The following is a 24,911-nucleotide window of genomic DNA, read 5'->3' as shown; positions in this document are numbered from 1 at the left end:
GCTGTTCTGTCTTACGAAGAGAAGGCTGTATGTCTCCTGTCTTTCAGCCACCCATCCATCCCGAGGTCCGGGACCAGGTCTGGCAGGGTACTCACCTGAACCTTCCCCGCTTGCCTCCTCTGGCAGCTCCTGGAGGCTCAGCTTCCACTCCAAGGGCGCATCGCAGGGCGTCACTGTGACGGACAACGGAGTGTTGTCCTCTTCAACCACAAAGAAATACCTGAGCGAGAGTGGACCACTTCAGATGGGACAACTATCCTCATACCGAACAACCAAGATTACTGGAAAAATCACTTGGTTTAATTTGTGTTCATTTAACAGAAAATCAAACTGGCTATCTGACACAAATCATGATACTTTCAGCATTAATTGTGGAAGTCCATAGCCCAAAGTTCTGCAACCAGATTTACCATCAACATGGTATGAAATAAGTAGATGTTGAACCAAAATGTGTTGATTGGGTGTTACTTGGGTTAAAAATAAACACTTAACCCAGTTTGGGGGTGTTATTCAGCCCAGGCCCTGCCAGTGCAATGTAAGTCACAACAAAGGAATTTCCAGGGACATTACCCTACAGGTACTGCATTTTCCATAAATGTAGTGATAAATTTCTAAGATACTAAGGGCACTCTAAGGCACTAACTATTCCAAAAGATCATTTTTACAGCAATGTCCTTCTAGAATGCATGTTGATCTCTAGCAAAATAACACTGTCTTCACGTTTTTACAATGTTGATGTTGTTCAGTTGCTTAGTCGATCAGTCATGCCCGACTCTTTGTGACCCCATGGACTGCAGCATGCCAGGCTCCCCTGTCCTTCACTATCTCCCGGAGTTTGCTCAAATTCATGTCCATTGAGTCAGTGATGCTATCTAACCATCTCTTTCTCTATAGGGGAATGCTACCCACTCCATTATTCTTGCCTGGAGAGTCCCATGGACAAGAGAAGCCTGGGGACTCCAGTTCATGGGGTCACAAAGAGTAGGACACAACTGAGCGTGTCATAAGAGTTGAGTGATTTTAAAACATTTTAAAAGATTAAAGCATTCTGCTCTACACATTCTCCTTAGATTTTTTAAATGGTCTCAAAAGAACTTTTTACGGAGAATAAAAAATATTGCGTACGTATAACAATGCTATATCTTCTTACTCTGAATAATTTAGATGATTACGTTTATCTTTCAAAGCCTATAATCTTGCAAGGGAGCATACCAGTTTCCTCACTGGTTTCATGGCAAAAGATAAGTTTTACCTCCTAGAGACCGTACCTCCTCAGTATCTCGTCTTAGATTCTCTCCACATCCACCCCAACAGCCTCCCAACCTGACCCCGATGCCTGTCTGCTCTGTCAGTCTCCTTTGCAGTTCCTTTCCCCTCCCTGATCTCTAACCCGCCTCCTTCCAGCCGGTGAACCAAGGCCCTGTGCCAGAACGCTCTGTTCTACCCATGCGCATGTCCTGTGTGAGCTCACCTGGGCTCCAGCTTTAACCTCTTGTATGTTAATGGTTCCCTAATTTAAATGGTCAGCCTGAATTCTTTTTTTTTCATATAATTGAATTAATGCATTCATGGCTGCTCTGGGTCTTTGTTGCCATGTGTGGGCTTTGTCTAGTTGCAGCGCATTCTGTTGCGGAGCACAGGCTTCTCACTGAGGTTGAGTCTCTTGTTGCAGAGCATGGCCTTGAGCTTTAGCTCACTTGGGCTTTAGCAGTTGCAGCTCCCAGGCTCTAGAGCGCTGGCTCAGTACTTGTGATGCACAAGCTTAGTTGCTTCATGGCACGTGGGATCTTCCTGGAGCAGGGATCGAACATCTGTCTCCTGCATTGGCAGGCAGGTTCTTTGCCACTGAGCCACCAGGGAAGCCGCAGCCTGAATTCTAACTAAGTTTTAGAAACAACTATTTTCTTGCTGGGTTTCCCTGGTGGCTCAGCTGGTAAAGAATCCACCTGCAATGCAGGAGACTGGGAGTTCTATCCCGGTCAGGAAGATGCCCTGGAGAAGGAAATAGCAACCTGTTCCAGTATCCTTGTCTGGAGAAGTCCATGGACAGAGGAGCCTGGTGGGCTACAGTCCATGAGGTCGCAAAGAATAGGACACAACGTAGCGACCATACCAAATCCTCTTGCCACTTTCACTTAGATATTACTGAAAATGTCAAACTTAGGGTGTCTAATCCAAATTTCTCATTCTCTCCCCCAATCAGCCTCTCTTGCAGTCTGTCTCTTCTCAGTAAATGACAACCCTAATCTTCCAGTTGCTCAGGACAAACATTTTAGATGTTTTGATGTTTTCTTTCTCTTCCACTCCACATACACTGAATCAGCAGACATTTCTTGGCTTCGTCTTGAAAACATAGTGACTCCCTCACCTTGTTCCACTTTCTCTGTTAACATCAGATCCAAGTCATCATTTTTTCTTTCTTGAGCATTGTAGTAGCCTTCTGAATGGCCTCATTTCTACTTTGACCTCCTTAGTTTATTTACCTCCTTTGAGAAGGCAATATTCTTGTAAGCCTAAATCTGAACACACTTGCTGCAAACCCTCCAAGAGCTTCTTGTTTAATTCAGAGTAAAAGCCGCAGAACTTGCCATGATCTGGGTCCCCAACCAAGCCTCTAAACTTGTCTCCTCCATCCTTTCCCTTCTTTACTCAGCTCCTTGCTCTCTTTGGAGTATTTATGGAACACTATTGCCTCAGGGCCTCTCACTTGCTGTTCCTCCACCTGAGATGTGAGAGTTGGTCCATAAAGAAGGCTGAGTGCTGAAGAATTGATGCTTTTGAACTGTGGTGTTGGAGAAGACTCTTGAGAGTCCCTTGGACTAAAAGGAGATCAAAGCAGGAAACTAACCCTGAATATTCACTGGATGGACCAATGCTGAAGATGAAGCTCCCAATACTTTGGCCACCTGATGCAAAGAACTGACTCCCTGGAAAAGACCCTGATGCTGGCAAAGATTGAGGGCAGGAGGAAAATGAGGACAACAGAGCTTGAGATGGTTGGATGGCATCACCAACTTGATGGACACGAGTTTGAGCAAACTCTGGGAGATAGTGAGGGCCAGAGAAGCCTGCTGTGCTGCGGTCCATGGGGTCACAAAAAGGAAGACCCCACTGAGCGGCTGCATAACTGCCACCTGAGAGGCTCATCCTCCAGCTGTTGACCTTACTCGCTCAGCCACTGCATCAGTTCCCTTCTCAAGCACCATCTCGCCATAGACCTACTCTGACTCTTTATAGAAGATATTACCTTCCTACTCGTGAAGTCCTTCTACTCTTCATTTTTCTTCAAAGCACTTGGATCACTACCTGATGTAATACATATGCCTTTGTTTATTTTTTTTTATTTTCCACCTCTCCTGACTAGAATGCAAACTACAAGAGGGCAGAGCATTTGGTTCAAAACTTAGGAAACAAAATAATTCTTCATAAATATCTGTTGAATTAATTAACGAATAGCTTTAGCTTTTTGCTTTCAGGAAAAAGTGCTTAACTGGTCAGAGAGCCTGGAAATCCCTCGGGGGCGGGACCTCTGCCAGCATCAGTATCCTGCCATCATCCCTGTTGTTCTTTGTGTTTGAACCACGGAGGGCTTCTTTTGTTTTCCAGACTCAACCCCATCTCTGAGCCACTGCGATGTTTTCTCTGCCTGAAATACACTCTTTAGTCTTTACTAATAAATATGAAAAAACAAATAATTTAAATTGAAATATAGTTAATGTACATGCCCTTACTCTAAGTCACTTCTTCACTTCGCTTTCTCTTACGGGTGTGGTTCAGGTTCGCTCACATACTCTGAGTGTCCTATACTTTTCACTTGGGGCACCTGTTAAATTTGTGTAATGTATAAATATACATTTATATTATTATTTGATTTATATCATTTTCCCCACAAAGGCCCATTTAGGGTGCATTTTCTATGTCATTTTATTCCCAGCATTTAGCACAGATTTCTGCATTCAGAAGGTCTTGATAAACCTTTTTAATGAATGAATTACTAAATGAATAAATAGAACAGAAGAATCATAACACCCACTTTATTCTAGCCTGAGGATACCTATGCTTAGAATCTACCTGAAGATACAAAATCTGAATGGAAATATATGCCCCCCCACCCCTATTCAAAGATGAATTAGGAATTGGGGGGTGGAGTTAGGACTGTAGAAGGACAAATAAAGTGAAGCCCCTAAAAAGTAAAAATGACTTGTTCAGAATAAAGATAGATAATCATCCAGACAAAATAACTTAGATGATTGAATTGTTCACAGTATGGAAATTTTATGTACTTTAAGCATCCATAAAGATGTGTGTCAAATGGCTTAGTTTTCAATTCAGTCAGATTTGGACAGTAGAGTTTTGTTCCTTTGGCCAGGTTTCGTAGGTGATATTAACCACATAAACACAACTGAACCTATCTATATTGCAAAGAATTAGGTAAGGCAAAATAATTTCCTTAGCATCATGTAATATAAAAGGTATTCAAAATTTTCTGCTTTTGTTTTTGGTTTTTACATGGGTAGCAGAGCTAACCTGTACTGAAATCCATGTGCAAGTTCATTTATTATCTTCTCTTTTCCTTTCAGTCAAGAAAGTAGTTTGTTTCCCAAAGTAAGCAACTGTGTCTTAGTAACCTGAATACAGGCCATGAGCAACCAATAACAAAGGAAACAATGCCTGCATTCCACAAGGTAATCATTATACATACAAAACATCAGGGAGCCCCTGTAAGTCAGCGTCTTCATATGGAAACACTCATGATTTAGGGATAAAAGATAATCTGAATAAACTTGAGCAATTTGACAAACATGTATTGTCTACCATGCACAGCACCCTTGTGGAAGGGAGCTGCAATCAGAGATTATACGATATGATTTACGAGCTTCAGGTATTCACTGGCTAGTGAGAGAGACAGAAATGTGATAAATATGCTCCAAATTATAATGCCGGAGCTGAGGGATAAACACTCCATGAACCATTTAGACTCTGGAATTTCTGTATAAACATAAGAATAATTAATGAATTTGTTTTCTTTTGCTGTTCTCTGCTGCCAAACTTTATCTGGAGTTTCATCTTTAGCTGTAATATCAACAATGCCTATGCGTATCTCCTGTCACATATTTTAGCTCTAGAAATGACTGTGGCTTCAACTCCTTAACTAGTGTAAGATAACATGACATCCAAATGTAGATATCAAAGTCCCCAATCATTATTTGTGGGGAAGAAAAGACCAAAAGAATGAACAGATGAAAAGTCTGAAAACAGGGTGGGTTCTGAAATCTTATAATAAAAACATGCTACTTGAAAGGAAAAAATGTAATTTTAAGATAGCTCTTAAAACCAAAACTCATTTAATTTTTAAGAGACTGGAAGATCAAGGATAAACTGTTTATTTGATTAAGTGATATGATTACATAATAAAGAATGCTGTCTTTTCAAGAATGCTGCAAAGCAGTGCGCAAGTCCATGTGGGAAATCAAAGAAATTGTTAAAGAAAAATTTGGATTCACTCAAAAATTCCAAGAGACAAAGGATATAAAAAGCAAAATGGTTTGGCATGAATTCAGCTGATTATTTAAGACTAATTTGAATCATTAAAACTGTCTTCCCTGCCCTCCCCTGTTTTCACAGACTAAACCTCTGTAAGACATCAAGCTCCTTCAGTGTAATTATCCTTGCATTTTGTGCTTTTATTTATTCTTATGAATGTCCTTGAAAGAGCATAATTATTTTATGTATTACTGACAAATCATTTCCTAATCTATTACCTTCATTAAAATGGATAATTTCATTCAGGTGGTGCTGAAATGATACCCAAACAACAGGTCACATCAGTCACAAGTAAACTTATTATTTACTATCATTCAGACTGTCCAGATGGCAACATGACTTTGCTACTCAGTGGAAGGGGAGAACCACCTTCCATTCTTAGTGTCAACCAAAACTGAAGTGACAAGAGAAAAATGACCTAATGATCTGCTATACCTCAATCTTTGGAAAATGAATTGTTGATGATGACACATAGTATTATCCTTCGGAATACCAAGGTGCCCAAGTTAAAAGGAGAAATTGTTTATGAAATACGATAAACAGGAGTTTGGGCACTGCAAAATAAATCACTTTAAATATATGTAGTTTATATGATATATATATCTATTTGTATGATCTATATGTAATTTTTTAAAGGTCAAAATATTTAGAAGCATTATATGAACTCAATTTGTTGATGTTGGCATGAAGATAGATGAGCAGTCACTTCTCATCACTGTTTGGTTTGATGCTTTCAAAACACAATCATATAGATCAAAGAAATGTCCTTACAAGACAATGCAAACCCTTGAAGAATCACATGTATTAAATAATTTCATTTATCATCCAGAGTCATACTTAGAAATTTCCTACCACCCAGAAGAAAAGAAAATCTGCTCTTTCCACCCAAAGATCACCATCAGTGAGAATCAAAGAGCTGTCTGGTGACCTGAAGTGGCACTACCATTTTTTTTTTCTTACTTAGAGAAAAATACACAATGCTCTTCAGAGACTGGGCTTCCCTGGTGCCTCAGGTGGTAAAGAATCTGCCTGCAATGCAGGAGAGCCAGGTTTGATCCCTGGGTCAGGAGATTCCTTAGAGAAGGAAACAGCAACCCACTCCGGTATTCTTGCCTGGAGAATTCCATGGACAGAGGAGCCTGATGGGCTACAGTCCATGGGGTCAGAAAGAGTCAGACACGACTGAGCGACTAACACTTTCACTTTCATTCAGAGCTTGATTGCAAATCATCTAAACTAAGTAAGTCTAAAAGTTTCCTTTCTATTTTAGAGACACCCTTTATGAGTTTATTGATAAAGGAAGTATTGCAGGGAGAATACCTTTTAGGTGTGTCTCTAAAGAGATAACTGCTAATTTCAGCTCCATCTGGAATTACTGACGAATCATGAAAAAGTGCCTTGTCCCGAATTTGCATCTGAAAGAGCTCCTCATCTCGAGTAGGCAACTTCTGGGTCCTTGAGCTGAGTGGTAAGAGCAGCCACAGCATCCACCAGCGCAGAGGCACCGTCCTGGGGCGACAGAAATAATTGCTTATGTCAACTCTACAGGCAGAACACTTGGGCAATTTGCAAACTTTCTGATGGTTAACACTACTTTGGTTTCGACAGAAAGAGCTGTATTATGTATTTTGGATACACACACATGAGCTTGAGGGCAACTTTGCCGGTTTGTTTTTCAAAGTATTTCATCGAGTTGATGATGAATTCACCGGAATTTCAGATACTAAACAGATTTTGAAACAAAAGAACCCTTGGTGCATTAACTTCATTGGGTATTGAGACAGAAAATCCCCCCTTCAGTATGGCAGAAGCGGTCATTATAGATATCTCCATACAACCGTCTCAAAGCTTAAAACTTGACAGAAATCACAGAGACCCATTGAGAACCAGAAAATTACCACTGTATGGTTATTTCTATTCTTCCTTAAAATTTGACCAAGAATCCTACATATATAGAAATATTCTTAGTCCACAAACTGAATTTTCATAAATCAGAGATTTTAAAATATTATAAGTTTAATTTTCTTATAGGTGAAACAATTTGTCCAAAATCACAAGGGGAGCTATTTGCCAGTGTCTAGTATTACAGATTTATCAGACTCTTAAACACAACATTTATATATAAACCTTCACCATATTAAAAAGCAGGCATGGATTCCCACTTCAAATCAAGAAAGACCATTGGGAAGTTCTACAGTTAGGTCACTTGCCTTAATCTCCAGCAGAGTTATGTATTTACCACCCTAGTCTAGTGTTTTCATTGAGTTACATTTCGGCATTAATCACTGACTTTTCATTAAAAAGCATAAACAGTCATGGATCACCCTCTAGGGCACCTTGCTGGAAGGATGTTTTCAAGGACATCATCTTCTGCATGTGTCCTCCCAATAGGAAGCTTCAGGTGGGTGAGCTTCTTTTCACATCAACTGCTTGTGAAAGGCTTTGCTTCCTTTGAGGATCTGGTGCTGGTTTTCCTCAGAAAAAACCTCTGAAAGGAGCTGTTTTCCCTTATCTCTTTGACAACATACATCAGCGAATTCAAGCATTAGGGAAATATATTGTTTTTACATTGAAGTACTTTAAATAGTGCAAGAGTCAAATGCAAATATTTGCAATAATTTGAGATGATTTGAATGCCAATTTTGTTTCTAAAAGGCCATTGCTATAGCTATGAGGTCACTTCTACTTAAACCATCACTTGACTTTAATTTTATCCTTCTTTGAGTGCTACCAAAAATATATTCATACAACTGAACATATTTTTTGAAGGGAATATGCTTTTCTTTTCTTTTTTTTAATTAGAGTTTGAGAAGTAATTTTTCCCAGTGAGCTTGCTTGCTCAGAAAGTTCATGTAACTTGCTTTTTCAAAAGTTGTTATCTATCATTGCTCTGCAATTTTCCATATAAAATATCTGCAGTATTTAAGAGTTACTGTGTGCAAAATATGCAGGCATCCCCAGTGGCTCAGAGGTAAAGAATCCCCCTGCAATGCAGAAGATGTAGGTTTGATCCCTGGGTTGGGGAGATCCCCTGGAGAAGGAAATGGCAACCCACTCCAATATTCTTGCCTGGAAAATCCTATGGATAGAGGAGCCTGGCAGGCTGCAGTTCATGGGGTCACAGAGAGTTGATCAAATATGACAGCAACTGAGCATACCCACATGCGTGTGCAAAACACGGTGCTAAGTTCATTAACTGCACTACTGCATTGAATCTTCACAGGAAACTTATGAAGAATGTACTATTCTTACATAAGAATAAGCCTCCTTTAACATAAGCAGAGAAAGGATATAAACCCAGGAGAATCTGACTGCAAAGCCCAAACATTTATCCTCTATAATCTTTCTCAAGAAATAGAGGTTCATATTTCACATCCTTATTTCTCAATTGTATTGAGATTGAATGAAAATTCAATGCCATTGAATGACCAAATGTTAAGAAAGTTGGCTTTTTAGTTTCAGCTCCTAATTAGAAGTGTTATCTTAGGCAATTTAATTCACATTCTGAACCTCAATTTTATAAATGGTTTGGATGGAAGGTTTCTCTAAAATCTGAAAATGAACAATGACTGAACACTAAAATCCTCTTCCCAAATAGCTAGCAGATTCCCTGGTGGCTCAGACGGTAAAGAGTCTGCCTGCAATGTGGGAGACCTGGGTTTGATCCCTGGGTCAGGAAGATCCTCTGGAGAAGGAAATGGCAACCCACTCCAGTATTCTTACCTGGAAAATCCCATGGACAGAGGAGCCTGGCCAACTACAGTCCATGGGTCACAAAGAGTCAGACACAACTGAGTGACTTCACTTTCACTTTCACTTTCACTTTAGGAATAAAACCAGGCCTCTTTAAGTTTCATTAAATAATCTGTCCCTCAGATACCCAGCTGATTGTCAAGGAGGGGAGCCCAAGTGGGGCTGGGGGTGTTAATGGGAGATCACATGACTTACTTAGACATACGTTATATCTATGAAAGATGGCTTGGCGGATCAAAATAAAAACTCAGTGAACCTATTCCAAATAAGTAGGGACATGGTGGAGAAAACTGAATGGAACCTCCACTTGTGACACCTAATCCCTCCCCTTCTGATGCCCTTTGTCCTGTAGCTAACAGAAATATAAAATCAAAATGGAATTTGATATGCTGCTCCTGTAAAAGAGGTGGCAAAGATAAAGAACTTGATAAAGAATCCGCCTGCCAATGCAGAAGACATAAGAGACCTGGGTTTGATCCCTGGGTCGGCACAATCCCCTGGAGGAGGGCCTGGCAACGCACTCCAGTATTCTTGCCTGGAGAATCCCAGGGACAGAGGAGCCTGGCGGGCTACAGTGCACAGGATTGCAAAGAGTAGGACATGTCTGAAGTGACTTAGCACACAACCCTGTAAAGAAATACTCATTATTTCAACATAATAAAACATATTCAGTTTACTTTGCAGCGGCATCTCTGAAACTTTAGCAGAGGAGTCCAGATAACAAAATACATCTCTTTAGAAATGGTTAGAGTTTGACTTTCCATATTTATTAGGAACTTACAGCCAACATGCCAGGGAAGCACTTGTGTGTGAGATACTCAGGCGTGTTTGCCCTAGAACCACTCAAGGGCAGCCTTCCCTCATTAGCCCTGTATTTGCCCTGAAAGCTGTCAACTGCACACAACTGAACAGGACAAGCTGCCCAATGTCCCAGGATATCTGGGATATTTAGGTCAGCCCCAGGGTTAGAGGGCTAGCTAGTTATGACTGGCGGGAATTTTTCCAGCATCCTCAGCTACCTGTGGGAGGAACTTTCTCTTATTAAATCAGCTAATTGTAAGAGATGAATTTTAAATTAATAAGAACAATATTAATACATTTTATTGTGTATGTGATGCATGCCAAGCACTCCTCTAAGTGCTTTATATCTATTATCTCATATAATGTTAGCAACAGCCCTATGGTGTAGGCAATATTATTTATCTCTCCTCAAAAATAATCAAATTGAGGCTTGGACGAGTATGATCACATAGTGATTACAACACGATATGAGGAATATAAAGTCTCAGGAGTGACTTTAAAAGTATGATAAATATGATTATTATACATTCCTCAGCATCAGCTACTTAGCGATGTAATGTTAGGTAAAGTGAACAACTTCAGATGATAGGCTTATGCAGAGTAAGTGATAAAGACAGTTCTTCATGGGACTGTACTTGTCTGTGCATAGGTGGGAAGCAGAAGAACTGACTGCCTTTGTTCCAGATTACCATCATTTCAAGGATGTTTGTGTAGCTCATAGCCTTGAAGATAATGCTTCTGGAGCAAAGAGCAGGCGTGATTATAACCCATCATGAAAACCCAAGTTCCCTAAGCTCAGGGCTGCTCTCTTGTAACAATCCCCACTGTATGCACCCTCTGCATCATCCTGTGAGATTCGGGGGTCAGGGAGCGAGTGGCAGAAAATGATACTGCTGTGGATCTGTGGCTCCTGCTATTGCTCTCAGTAATAAGTCCTTTGTCACTGAGTCTCACGCCACCTCGCATCCAGGAAACTCTGACAGGCTAACTTGATAGCTTGCAAGGAGGGTAAAATCTCAAACGCTTTACAGTTCTCACAGCAAGCTTTTACTTGTTAAGTTGCTTTACTGGCTTGTTGGCTTCACTGGCTCCGGTGGACATTTTTATTTAGATAATCAGCAGCAGAGAATAGAATAAACTTCACCTTTTGCTTTCTTTATACAAAATCATATTTCCACAGCTTCAATTTTATCAGGCCACGCTTTCTGTTTCTGAAACAGTTTTAACCATTTTAATTGGTGTATCAGTTATGGGCAAAACAGACACTTTTCAGAAAAGTGTTTAAAACTAGCATGCTTCCTTTTATTTTTATTGTATTTACAGGAGAAGATGGGTGTTAACTGAACCTATTGTGGTTATCATTTCACAATGCATGTAAATCAAACCATCATGCTGTATGCCTTAAACATATACAGTGATGTATGTCAATCATTTTTCAACACAACTGGAAAAAAGTCAGAACAAGCCTCCAAACACAGGAACTTATATCTATAGGATTATTGTTTTCAGAATGTTATTAATAACATTTGTCTACTGCTGGGGAAAAAAACATGTTCAGTTATTAGGGAAACCTAAGAATTTGTTCAATTTGATCAGGTTATGGGCAGAATTTTTCTAACAAGATGTATTTAAAAGAAGCATTGAATATAGCTAACCAAAAACCTATTATGCAGTCACATTTTGCATATTTTTACAATTTATATTCACTGATTCAAGTTTAAAGTTTTACGTAAGTATTGTTTAAAGGATGAAATTTCATAGAATTTTTTTCTCTACAAAAAAAGTTCTTAAACATTTGACTTAAGAATTAGTCACTTTAGATAAGCAAGGGAAAATACATTCTTAAGAATAAGCCATGGGTAAGCCAGTCTATAACAGACTTTTCTTCTAAGATTACAAAAGTGCCCTCTAATGGCATAACTTTTCCTTTCATTTATTTTTGTTCCTTCTAGGTACCTAGAGCTCATCGAGGTTTAAAGTTTAATGTAAATAATATTCCTCAGAATTTCTCTTTCAGAATTACTACTTCTGTAATGGGTATCTGGTGGGTAATCTAGGAAATGTGTCTGCACATCAAGAAATCTTGCTGTGTTTCTACAATCCAAGGTCTAATTCCAACAGAAGTAGAACGTTGCTAAAATGGTTTTTTGGTTTTTTTTTGCTAGACAGATTGATCAACTTGGTTGCACAATGATTCTCAGCCCAGAAAAACTAAGTGGTATTATCCTATTAAACTGAAAAGATTGACTTCAATTGTTTCAGTTGTAAAGTTCTGATGAATCAGGTACATGGATGTTAATCCAAAATTCTGAGATTGTTCGTTTGGTCAGAGCCTTTCTCCATATTTGGCACACTCCTTCCTATCTTACCTAGGCTGAGGTGAAAAAAGAAAAATGATTTTATATACCTCAACCTCTAACCTAGATTACTGTAATTTAGATTAGTGGAGATGAGAAACAATTTTATCCTTTGGAGTGCCAATGCATCCTAGAGTCAAAGAAGAAATTATTTTTGAAATATAATTGTTCAATGAGATGTATCGTGTTCTATACTTAGAAATACATAGAAAGATAGAGGTTTGGACACTGAAAAGTAAATAACTTTAAATGTTATTAATTTATAGGATACACACACACACACAGAGATTTAAGGTAAACAACTCAGACACATTATATGAATCTATTAGTTGATGTGCTGTGTGTGTGGGTGCATGTGTGCGAGCATGCGTGCGTGCTAGGTCGCTCAGTCGTGTCCAGCTCTTTGCGATCCTATGGACCACAGCCCTCCAGGCTCCTCTGTCCATGGGACTCTCCAGGCAAGAATGCTGGAGTGGGCTGCCATGCCCTCCTCCAGGGGATCTTTCTGACCCAGGGATCAAGCTGCATCTCTTACCTCTCCCTCTCCTGCATTGACACACGGGTTCTTTACCGTCAACGTTGCTGTTCGAGGAAATGAGCAGAGGTTCTAAAAGAAGCACCTTTTACATACACAACTTTATTTCTATATTTGCTGCCCCCTCTCTGGAACGTGAGTGAGCACTACCACTCTAGGAGGATGGAGAGGGACTGCTTTGAAAGGTCTGAGGACCTGACGACTGGAGCTGCTTCTCCCACTTGCCCTTCCACCTTCTCTGCGGGGCTCTCTGTTGCCGGCCCTAGAGAGGGAAGTGGAGAGTGGACCACAGCAGATGAACCGAGGACTAGTTTTAAAGAAAATGCCAGTGAGGAGATAGGAAGCATTTGTATTACTCTAAAAGAGGTAGGGAGTGGAGCAGCTGCCGAATAACTGAAGACACAAATAATTCTAAGACTTTATTTTTTGCATTAACTTGAACTTTTTATTCTATGGGGCTTTCAGTATAGTTAAAAGAAATAGTCAAATTGACCTGGCATATCCTTTTCCCACACACCTTGAAAATTGTAAAATGGTCATATGGTAAGCAAGAAAAAAAATTAAAGGGACCTTGAACAATTTATCAATGCACTGACTAAAAACCCAGGATGACCCTGGTCACCACAAAAAAAACCACAATAGGCCTAAAAGCAAATCAAATGTTCCCCAGAGAGTCAGTAGCAGCTCCCCCACTGTCATTTTGCAAAATTTATCTCCAATTACATAGTCAACTTGGTTAACCCACTGACTCACTTAGTGAAAATAAAAATGTATTATTGGAAATGGTGTAAGCAAGGATAATAAGTAAATAAATCTGGTTAATTATTTTTACTTCTTTGAAATATGTATTAAATGCATTTAACCACAAATCCTAATTGAGAATCTTGTCTTAGGAGTAGAGTGATATTTCAAACCACTAAAAAGCTTGCCTTTAATATTTATAGACTGCTGTTTAGTCACATTATCTTACTAATGTAATAAATTTGCAAGTCTGGTAAATAAAAGTTCTTTCAGGTTTTCATGGAACTGTCCAAGGCTTTCCGAATAGAAGATGTCATATAAATTAAGGCTTCGTGACCTTTCTCATTTTGTGGATTCCTCTGGACAGCAGTGACAGTTCTACCTGCCTCAGAGAAACATGATCAAAGCAAATTCCTCCATCACCTTCCCATTAACCAAGGTCCTGCAAATTCCCGTAGAATATGTGAACATATTTGTAAAAAAATGTCATCAAGCTTTTATAGACATTACAGGGTATAAAACTTAATAAGATCAGATTCATCAGGATAAATAGGCCACATGTAGTACACGGTTAGAAAATTCATTGAGTTATTAAGATTCACTTAAAAACTATCCAATGTGCCCAACCATGTGTCTGCCACAAACATGATATAAATTTACAATGACCAAAAAGAAGGATGGGCATTCTGAATTTACTTGAGACAAATGCATCTGGAATAAATAAAATCTAATGTTTAATTACAGAGACTGGAAAGTGCATGATTATAATTTAGTGAGGATAATTTTAAGGAAAGGTCTGCCGCAGAGATTTCTGTTATTTTCTTTTCCTTTCTAAGTGCAAACATTTAGTCTTTTAACTTCTATTTTTAAACTCGGGGGCATTTGTTTTTGTTTGAATCATCCATGCCACATCTGATAATAAATCTGAAGCATCTGATCTAGCTGTAAAGAAAAAAGTGTAGCTTTGGTCAGGGGAATGGCCCCCCATGTCTGCCAGGATCTGTTCTGTAAGCAAGAAGGGGTGGGTTGTGGCGGGGGTGGGGGGGTGCCGGGGGGTGCTCTGTCTTTGCGCTTTGACAAAGTAAAATGCCCATCCTGGATCTACAGATTCCCTCAAGGTAGAAAAAAAAGGGGAGGGGGACCCTGAATTCCCAGAAGCTGTTTTGTTCTCCTGTCTTTTGTAAACAATGAGAATATTAACTGAGATTAATTGGTTGTCCCTATAAATATAGATAGCCTCTGTTACAGTTGAAAATTTGAGGGAAACAGAGCATACTGTGGTTTGGTATGTTTCCATATTTTTGATAAGGGTGAAAGAAGCAAGTAGAAGTCCAGGGCTCCAGGTCAGCACTGAGTGGTCCTCTGCCCTGGCTGGGTAAGCTCTTGTTCCCTGATAACTTCAAATGCAGCTGCAATATTTCTAACTCCTATGGCCCTATAGAGCAACGCCGGGCTTGGGCACAGAATTCACAGGCTAAAGCTCTCTAAATGCAGGCTGTCATTATAGAGTGGAATGATTAAGGGTTTTAGAGTTCATTATGTCAATAATCTATGGATTAGGGACCTTCACAGGCATTTCAGTGGCAGTGATTCCAACCTCCTCTACCCATTCTCTAAATGACTGCCAACTTTCATTCTGGAAGGAAATTAAATTAGTATGAAAAAGCAATGTAAAATTAAAACATGCCAAAGATCTGAATAAAGTTTCCATTCTGTCATCCCCTCCCCTCTGATCTTCATGGTATGCAGTTCATAGCAGGGCCAAGGCTGGGGCACTTTAATTTTAAAAGATAGCCAAGCCTACATAATAAGAATAGCTTGAAAGAGGATCAGGTTTTAAAATGAAGTAACCTTGTATTCCAGCACCATTAATGCCAATAGAATAATGAACAATAGAAATGGCCAAAACAAATGTACTACAGATAGAGAGTAGTCTTTGATTTAAGAAGCCAGATTCATTTTACCAAAGAAAGGAGTAAATCTCCTAAAATGCATCTGATAGGTGATTCAAAGGTATGATAAATTCAAAAGCAATTTAGAAGATAACGCAAAGTAAAACTGAAACAAGATTCTAAATATCCTCCTCCAATCAGAATTCCCTCTGTGGTGACAGCTGTGATAGCTGGGCTCATTTTCACTGTCTTAGAAACTAATGATTCCTGCAGTAATGAGAGCTCCTAAGGGGGGAATAATGTGCTCGGTTGCTTTTCTTACTTTAGTTTGGCAGCTAAGCCTTATTTCCTGTTGATCTGCAACAAAATGGAGATGACTTCCTGTGCAATGTTCCCCAAAGTTGTTCATAAATGGCACACACCATCCTCCACAGAAATTCAGCTAATGGAACACGGCAATGTGCCAACAGCACCTAGCAGCGTCACATATCCCTTGAAGATGGGATATGAACTGTCATGGTCAGCAGAGTCCCTGCTGTGTGAAACATGCCAAAAATACACTGAAAGTATAGTGACCTTAACTACCCACCCATACCAGTCCACTGTTTACCACTGAGTTGAGCTGATGTTAATTATGCATAAGAGTAAGTGAACACCTACCAAGAGGAAAGGGTGGCTGAGATTATAAACAAGTGCTTATCAGAGCTGGAGTGAAAAATACCCAAGAACTGGTGAGGACAGAATAGGCCTCAGAGTGGAGGTAAGAGGAGAAGAATGAACTAGACTCAGGAAAGGGAGATGGAGGTAGAGAGGGCAGGGAGTTGATTTGATAAAGAACCGCATCAGGAAGAGTTAAACAAACGTCAGCTGAGCCCCTGTATGCGCTGGACGCTGAAGATATGCCACTTGTGCGAGACTTCCTCTCTTCTTGGAGTATTTACAGTCGAGCAAGAAGTGAGGATGAAAATATTCTTATGCAGAGGTGAAGAGAGATCAGCAGGGAACTAATGGCAAAGATCTGTAAAAGCAAAATGCACCTTTCTAAAGAGTGTGAAAGCTTAGCTAAAAGACTATTAAAGACTATAAAACATGGTTTACAACCTGTTTCTTAGCAATTACTGAAATTCCTGGGATTTCTTCAGAACTCATTCTGAAGAGGGTCCTTAAAATGTCACCTCATGTGCCTGAGACCATGGAGAAAGACCCCAGAGGCAAGGACAAGTGTTTCTTCAAGACAGGATACTTTTTCAAAAATCACTGTTTTCTTTTCCACACAGAATCTCTGTCCCTGCCATCCCCAAGGTCAGGAAGCATGGTTCAGGGGAAAAACCACAGACTGAGTGTTAAGACACATCCGCTGTGGGCAGGAGAACCATCCATGATGGAGGCTTGTTCTCAAGGTTCCCTGCGGCTGTGGGTCCATCTAGGGTGAGTGCATCCGATCTCTCACAGAAGCCGGCAGCTCAGCGCAGAAGCGAGGCTCCTCCAGGACACATTGCAACTTGGGTTCCTCTGGATCTAATTCTCAGACAAGAAAGAACAGGCTACGGACAGAGTGAAGGAAAATCAGCCTGCTTTTATGGAAACATGGCCATGCACTTAATGAACTGAATGGTTACTGCTGTAGGTGAACCTTGAGAAAGGGTTTCCACAAGCACAGTAATAGCACAGAAGAGTATCAGTGTGAAAGTCTACTGGCAAGTCAACCCAATTCTCCTTTCCTGGAAATGATCATTAACACACTAGAGGCGGGTTGCTGTAGACTTACTGGAGGTTGGGACTATAGTATATCAGTTACAAATTTGATACTTTTACAGTTATTTCAGCCTGTAAAATAAATTCCTATAAAAGCTCCAGGAAAGGAATTTTCAGGAAGATACTCCATAGATTTCTTAAGATACCAAAAACAAAATATGGTCAAAGGAGCTAAAACTCAAAAGAACAAGAATTTTCTAAATTCTGACTCCATATTCCAAACCAAACTGGGTAACGTCAGAGTCAAACTGTTAGTGGCTCTGCCAAGTCCAATTCTTTGGGACCCCATGGACTGTAGCCCACCAGGCTCCTCTGTCCATGGGATTTCCCAGGCCAGAACACTGGAGTGGATAGCCACTCCCTTCTCCAGAGGATCTTCCTGATCCAGGGATCGAACCCAAGTCTTCTGCATTGCAGGCAGATTCTTTACTGTCTGAGCCACCAGGTTAATAATATGAGGATCCAAAAGAAATATCCTAGGAATATATAATCTACTTATGAAGACAAAAGTTACATACCCAGACACCAGAGTCCAGTCACATCTATATCACTCATTCACTATCTTGTTCCTTAACACCTATGCAATGAGTCCTTGCTGCATGCCTGGCGCTCTTCTGGGGACAGTGGTGACCCTGTGAATCTATGTTCTTGTGTGGGTGACAGCAATATCCAGGTGCATAAATAAGAAAACACTATTGGCTGGCTTTCATTGCCATGCAGAGAATTAAGAGGTCTGTGGGAAAGAGAGTGTGGTGATGCCTACTCTAGGTGTACATTTATTTACATATTTTATTATTTTTCTGACTGTGCCATGTGGTATGTGAAATCTTCTCTGACCAGGGATCAAACCCATGCCCCCTGCATTGGAAGTGCAGAGTCTTAACCACTGGACCACCAGGGAAGTCCTCTAGATAGTATATTTAGAGAAGATTTCTTGGTGGAAATGGCATTTATTCTGAGATGTAAAGGAAAGGAAGCCAATAAAACAAATGTCAGGGGAAAGAGCATTCCTGGCTCAGAACCAGCAGCTGCAAAGGCCCTAAGGTGGCACAGGTGTGGGGTACCGCCGAGAGGAAAAGATGTCCATGCAGAACAGAGTAGGTGAAGGGGAAAGTGAAGGTAAAGGGGACACCACACACAGCCTTGCAAACCATACGAATAAGTTAGGATTCTATCCCAAGTATGATGGAAAGCCCTTTAAGCAGGCCAGGAACCATGGTCTGGTTCATGGTTTTAGGAAAAACTGTCTACTGCATAGAAAATGGATTTGGGGGAAGGGATCATTGTTAAAGCAAAAACCAAACTCATCTTGTAAAAGCAATAAGAACCGGTGAAGGGAAAGCTACTACAGTTGTTCATGGTAGACATGCTGATGGCTTAAACCTCATGGCAGAGGTGGAAAGGAGTGGGGAGATTCAGGATATGTTTAATAGGCAGGGTCAGCAGAATGTGCAGGTGAGCTGGAGGTAGGGAGTGAGGAATCAAAGATAACACCTTGATTATAGGAACCCAGATACAAGAAAAGGACAAAACATAAGTAATAGAGAGATGCAAGAATCAGAGAGAAAGGAGATGAGTCAAGCAGAATTTCAAGCTGGCATCAAATAATTTTTGAGGTGTTGGCTGTCTTAGATACAATTTTTAAGAGTTAATTTTTATACTGGATAAAGTATTAGAAAAAGGAGAAACAAAGATACATAGGCCGGGGTGGGAAGAAGCAAGATGTGTGCATTGATTTCAGTTGTCAGGTTGGGAAAAGGTGGTAAGACATTCTGGGGAGAGGCAAGACACACACACACAGACACAGACACACACACAGAGACACACACACACAGACACACACACACACACACACACACACACACACACACAGAGACACACACACACACACACACACACACACACACAGACACACACACACAGACACAGACACACACACACAGACACAGACACACACACACACACACACAGACACACATACAGACACACAGACACACACACACACATACACAGACACATAGACACACACACATACACACAGACACACACAGAGACACAGACACAGACACACACACCCCCACCCCGGTAGTTGTTTCTTTGGACTATATTTGAGGCTGACTACTTAGTCAAAAGTTCTGGTAAGGAGCTGTTTTCAGTAAGTGAGCAGGAAAGTACGGAGGACAGATATAGAAGTTATGAAGAATATGTGAGAAGAAAACACTGCCATTTGGCATGTGTGACCAGACCTCTTCATGAGCTGTGTCCAGATGCAGAGACAAAGTACAACTTAGAACTTTCTAATGAAGCCACACCTGCGAAGGGTCACCTAACGGACGCCCCGGGGCCCTCTTCTGGCGAACAGCACCAGAACAGTCGAGGGATTCCCAGACAGAGGGACAAGATGAGGTGGACTCCGCAGGTGAGGGCAAGAGGCAGGCAGGCTGCGCGCCCACGGACAGGCAGGCAGAGGCCGTGGGCAAAGCAATGGTGTGACCCCAGCGGGTCACTGGACAGATGCCGAGCCCTGGAGTGTACCAGTCTGAGGGCGGAAAGTCAGCCGTCTTTTCAGGCATCCTGTAATACACATATTAAGCATTCACTAAGTACTGATTGACCAATGGGCCGAGTTTAAGAAGGATTACATCTGAACCGAGATCGTCACTATTTGTTTGGTCTGTGCTGGGTCTCCGTTGCTTCCCCCAGGCTTTTTTCAGTTGTGGCGAGCGGGGACCACTCTTGTTGTGGAGCAGGGGCTTCTCTTTGGGGTTGCTTCCTTCTGCGGAACACAGGCCCTAGGGCGAGCAGGCTCTGTAGTTGCGGTCTGCAGGCTGAGTTGCTCTACCAGGTGTGGGATCTTCCCCAAACAGGAATCGAACCCATGTCCCCTGCATTGACAAGCAGATTCTTAACCACTAGACCACAAGGGAAGCCCCTTGTTACTGGTTTTGTGTGTTAGTGATAGCAAGGATAAAAACCAAAAGATGAAAGCAAAATCCTGTAGCAGGATTCTAAGAATCCATCAATCCCTTCACTCATGCATCAGCAACTGTCCTTTCCATCTATCTCGGAGCAGACATACTACCTACTCAAAAGAACTTCAAGATCTAAAAGGTTTTTTTTAGTTCTACTCATCATACTAACAAAACCAGGTACTTCAATTATCCGAGTTCAGAGATATTCCTGTTCTCAGGACAAACCTGGTTTTAAAACTTGCTCTGGCAATTCTGCCAGCTCTGTCTGCTGAACACATGGGCTGCATCTTCCACAGGTTATGATCAAAGAACTCTTTTATACCCAAGCTTCTAGTGATGTAATAAAAAGTGATATTCATCCACAAGGCAGTGACAACAGAAACCTTTTTAGGAGAGCAAGCATGGTGGAACTGCAGAGCTCACTGGCTGATTCAACAGTTATTGGGCTCTTACTCTGTGCTGGGCACTCCTTGAGGTCTGGAAATGTCGCAGTGAACAAGACGCTTGCGTGAGGTTCTCATGCTTGCAAAGCTTACACTTTGTTGGATTTAAGAGATGCTCCACACAAAGATTCCGGGAGCAGGAGCACTGAGATGCAAATCAGAGTGAAGAGGCTGGAGAGGAGGCCACAGGGAGGGGAAGGCCGGAGGGAGCAGAGGTGGCTGGGTTGTCGGGAAGACCTCTCTGAGAAAGTGCTATTTCAGCAGGGGCCTGATGGAGAGACTAAGCCCTGGAGAACCACCAAATATTGGGGCTAGAAGGGACCTTTACAGACAAGGAAACTGAGGGAGACAGAGGGGAAGGATCTGCTTCATCACCCGGGCTTCACATTCTGCATGCATGAACTGGGCTATCCTGTGGTTTAGCGGTAAAGAATCTCTCTGCAGTTTAGGACCCTGGGGTTTGATTCCTGGATTGGGAAGATCCCCTGGAGAAGCGAATGGCAACTCACTCCAGTATTCTTGCCACAGAAAATTCCATGGACAGAGGAGCACGGTGGGCCACAGTCCATGGGGTCACAAACAGTAAGAGCCTCAGCCACCCAAAGGCTTGCGCCCACATGGGCAAGCCTCAGGGACCACAGTGACAACCACTTCAGGTGGGGAACAGCTGACCAATGTTAACCCCGAGGTGGGGGGGGGGGGGGTGGCTAGGAAGGGCAACACCATGTTTTTTTAAGGTCCATTATCAGATGAAAGAAGGATTAGAAGCCCTGTGGCTAGCCCAGCTAGTCCAGGGGCTGGCAGGGCATGATAGGGAAGGAGGCGGGAACGTGGTGAAATACTTCTCTGATAAAGCCCTGAAACTGAACAGAGCACTTTAAAAAGTAAGAGGTGTTCCGACAGAGAAAGGATGCAGCCCGAATTTCCCTGGGGAGATTCCTAATAGGATTGCAGCAGCCTGGTGTTTACTTAGATGACTTGTTATCTGAGCTCTCTGTTCACTGTCAGTAAGTGAGCTGCTGTTTATTAAGTGACTATTGTGAGTTCCCTGGGGACTTGAAGGGGGATAAGGCAGAACCAGAGTTCTCCTATAAAAACCAGAGACTTTGGTTCTTCTGTACTTTCTTATCTCACTTGAATTATAGCTATTTTTGTTTTTTTTCTCGTCCCTAAAAAAAAGTTCTCATGACACTTATATAACAAGTTTACCAAGAAAGTGCACTTAGACAGAAATAACCTTTTTACTCTGTATATCCTCTACATAGACTTCTTTAGTTCTTGCACAAAGTAGGCACTAAATAAATATTTGCTTAATTTTACTGCTTTGGAGAAGCTTATAGCTGGAAGTAAGGTAAATAACCTCAGATATGCAGATGACACCACCCTTATGGCAGAAAGTGAAGAACTGAAGAGCCTCTTGATGAAAGTGAAAGAGAAGAGTGAAAAAGTTGGCTTAAAGCTCAACATTCAGAAAACTAAGATCATGGCATCCAGTCCCATCACTTCATGGCAAATAGATGGGGAAACAGTGTCAGACTTTATTTTTGGGGCTCCAAAATCACTGCAGATGGTGATTGCAGCCATGAAATTAAAAGACGTTCACTCCTTGGCAGGAAAGTTATAACCAACCTAAACAACATATTAAAAGCAGAGACAATTACTTTGCCAACAAAGGTCCGTCTCGTGAAGGCTACAGTTTTTCCAGTAGTCATGTATGGATGTGAGAGTTGGATTATAAAGAAAGCGGAGTGCCGAAGAATGGCTGCTTTAGATCTGTGGTGTTGGAGAAGACTCCTGAGAGTCCCTTGGACTGCAAGGAGATCCAACCAATCCATCCTAAAGGAAATCAGTCCTGAGTGTTCACTGGAAGGACTGATGTTGAAGCTGAAACTCCAGTACTTTGGCCACCTGACACGAAGAGCTGACTTGTTTGAAAAGACCCTGATACTGAGAAAGATTGAGGACAGGAGGAGAAGGGGACGACAGAGGATGAGATGGTTGGATGGCATCACCGACTCGATGGACATGGGTTTGGGTGGACTCTGGGATTTAGTGATGGACAGGGAGGCCTGGCATGCTGCAGTCCATGGGGTTGCTAAGAGTCAGGCACGACTGAGCAACTGAACTGAACTGAAGGTAATTTGAAATGTCTCGCATTAGAAAGATCCCTAAACGTTCTGGACCACGCAAGGCTGCTGGGGATGGTTTTTGGCTGCTTGCTCCAGGCTGATTGCTAGCTCCAGACCCATTTTCCTTCCTTTCCCAGGCATCTAACCCTCAAGGTGTGGAGTGGCCAACCTGAATCTGGGCTCTGTTCCTGGGAACCCTTCCAGAGCATGGCCACTGGGGGCAGATTAAACACGTGGAACCACTCTGCACCTTAGTTTCCAAGTTTGCTGTCTGAAAGGGCACTGTACCGGAGACACTGCCACTTCAGACATCAAACCCAGTGAGATGGCTGAAGGGCTGCCTTGGATCGGCGCACACCGGCATTGTTTCAGCAGCACCCGTCCTGCCAGCTGCTGAACCAGGGCCCTCAAGTCATCTGAGGTTTTGATCCCCACGGTGCGTGGCCCATCAAATCCCGCCGCTCCGCTGCTCCTCCTCCCGCAGGCGCGCGCTCTTCCCTACCCCAGAGGCCAGCACCTCGCCGTCGGCTTACTCACCGTCCCCCGCCTGCTCTCACACCCGGGTCCCCTGGATCTCTGCTCAGGCCTTCTTCACAGCACCGCTGACCCCGTGATAAACGAGATCTATTACATATCTGCTGAAAAAAGAAGTCAGATGCTTCCCACGAAGCAGAGTCTGAAGGCCGTGCACGCGAGGCCCTCTGGGCCCCAGCCCTCTGCTCACGCAGACGCGCTTCCCGCGACCTCCGGGCGCCTTGCTCACATCCCGGGCGCCTTGCTCACTTCCCCGGCGCCAGGAGCACCGGCCACCTCCGCGGCTGGGACACCGCCGCCCCCTCTCTGGGGGCAAACTACCGTCATGCACTCTTCACTCCAGCGTCTGCAACCGCGGAGAAATCAAGTTGTGCGCTTCTCTACGCTCACACGTCTACTGCAAGCCATTTTGCATGCTGCTTGCGTGTTTTCTTGAGAGCCCGCGTGCGCGGCCACGCGCCCCCTACGGGGGTGACGCAGAACCCAGCTCCGGGCAGAGGCGGGTGACGTTTCCCGGCCGTGTCATGGACAAGTGACGACAACACGGCCAGTTGTTCCTGCTTTACGGAATCTGTTTAACAAGTGCAAATAAAAGCTAAATAGGAAACAAGCTATGAATGCTTTGGACAATTTTATTTTCCCCAATATCTGATGATCCTGAAGCATCCTTCCTCCCCGCCAGCAGTTGTTTTGATATGACAGCATTAAAGCCTGCTTGCTACCAAAGAGGATTTGACTTCCATGCCGAAGCCCAGGACAAAATCACAACAGTAATGTAAAAAAACTGTCCTCACAATACTATCATCCAGTGATAGGTGGGTGAGACAGATATACCAGCGACCTTAAACAGGGAACATGGTTAAACAGTACATTAGTCTTATTTTCAGAAGAAAGGGGGTACATGGGTATGTTGTTCTGGTAAAATGAAGTAAAAGTATTTCAACTCTTTGGCCTTCAAATCCAAGGCCCCAAACAAACTGTACAGTCAGAGCCAAGCCTGCGGAGAGGTGAGGTCACGTTTTTCAGGGACACCGTCTGCGAATGTGCTCGGTCCTGTCTGACTCTCTGCGACCCGTGGACGGTAGCCCGCCAGGCCCCTCTGTCCCTGGGATTCTCCAGGCAGGAATACCAGAGGGGGTTTCCATTTCCTGCTCCAGGGGATCTTCCCGACCCAGGGGTGGAATCGCCGCCTGGCTCCTGACAATCTAGTCATTTATAGAGACTCTCGTCTCGCTGTCTCACTCTCCCGTCTCTTGTTCTATCAATTCAGGATTATATGTTTCTACAAAAACTTGGATTTAAGTTTTGGTTTGTTTTTCTACTCTCTTTCCATTCTCCCCTGTCATGCAATTTTTATGTATGTATTCATTTATTCATTCACATTTGGGGACTGTTAACAAAGCTGCCTAAAATAGAAAATAATCACTGGACTTAGAGGAAGAGGATCAGACTTGG

At 42.3% G+C, this 24,911-nt stretch overlaps 1 protein-coding gene across 2 annotated transcripts in view; it reads right to left on the bottom strand.

Moving 5' to 3' along the window:
• Window positions 1–24,911, bottom strand: part of NDNF (neuron derived neurotrophic factor) — a 40,855-nt gene that overhangs the window by 3,612 nt on the left and 12,332 nt on the right. For both annotated transcript variants that reach the window (XM_020916550.2, XM_070463858.1), the window contains exons 2-3: window positions 6,865–7,053; window positions 96–220 (exon numbers count right to left, since the gene is read on the bottom strand). In XM_020916550.2, the coding sequence (XP_020772209.1) occupies window positions 96–220; window positions 6,865–7,053 (314 nt within the window). The remainder of the gene's footprint in view (window positions 1–95; window positions 221–6,864; window positions 7,054–24,911) is intronic.

The sequence above is a fragment of the Odocoileus virginianus genome, unplaced genomic scaffold (genome assembly GCF_023699985.2).
Source record: "Odocoileus virginianus isolate 20LAN1187 ecotype Illinois unplaced genomic scaffold, Ovbor_1.2 Unplaced_Contig_7, whole genome shotgun sequence".
In the NCBI taxonomy this organism is placed as follows: domain Eukaryota; kingdom Metazoa; phylum Chordata; class Mammalia; order Artiodactyla; family Cervidae; genus Odocoileus; species Odocoileus virginianus.
Note: the sequence above shows the minus strand (reverse complement) of the source record. Positions and strands in the feature narration are given on the sequence as shown.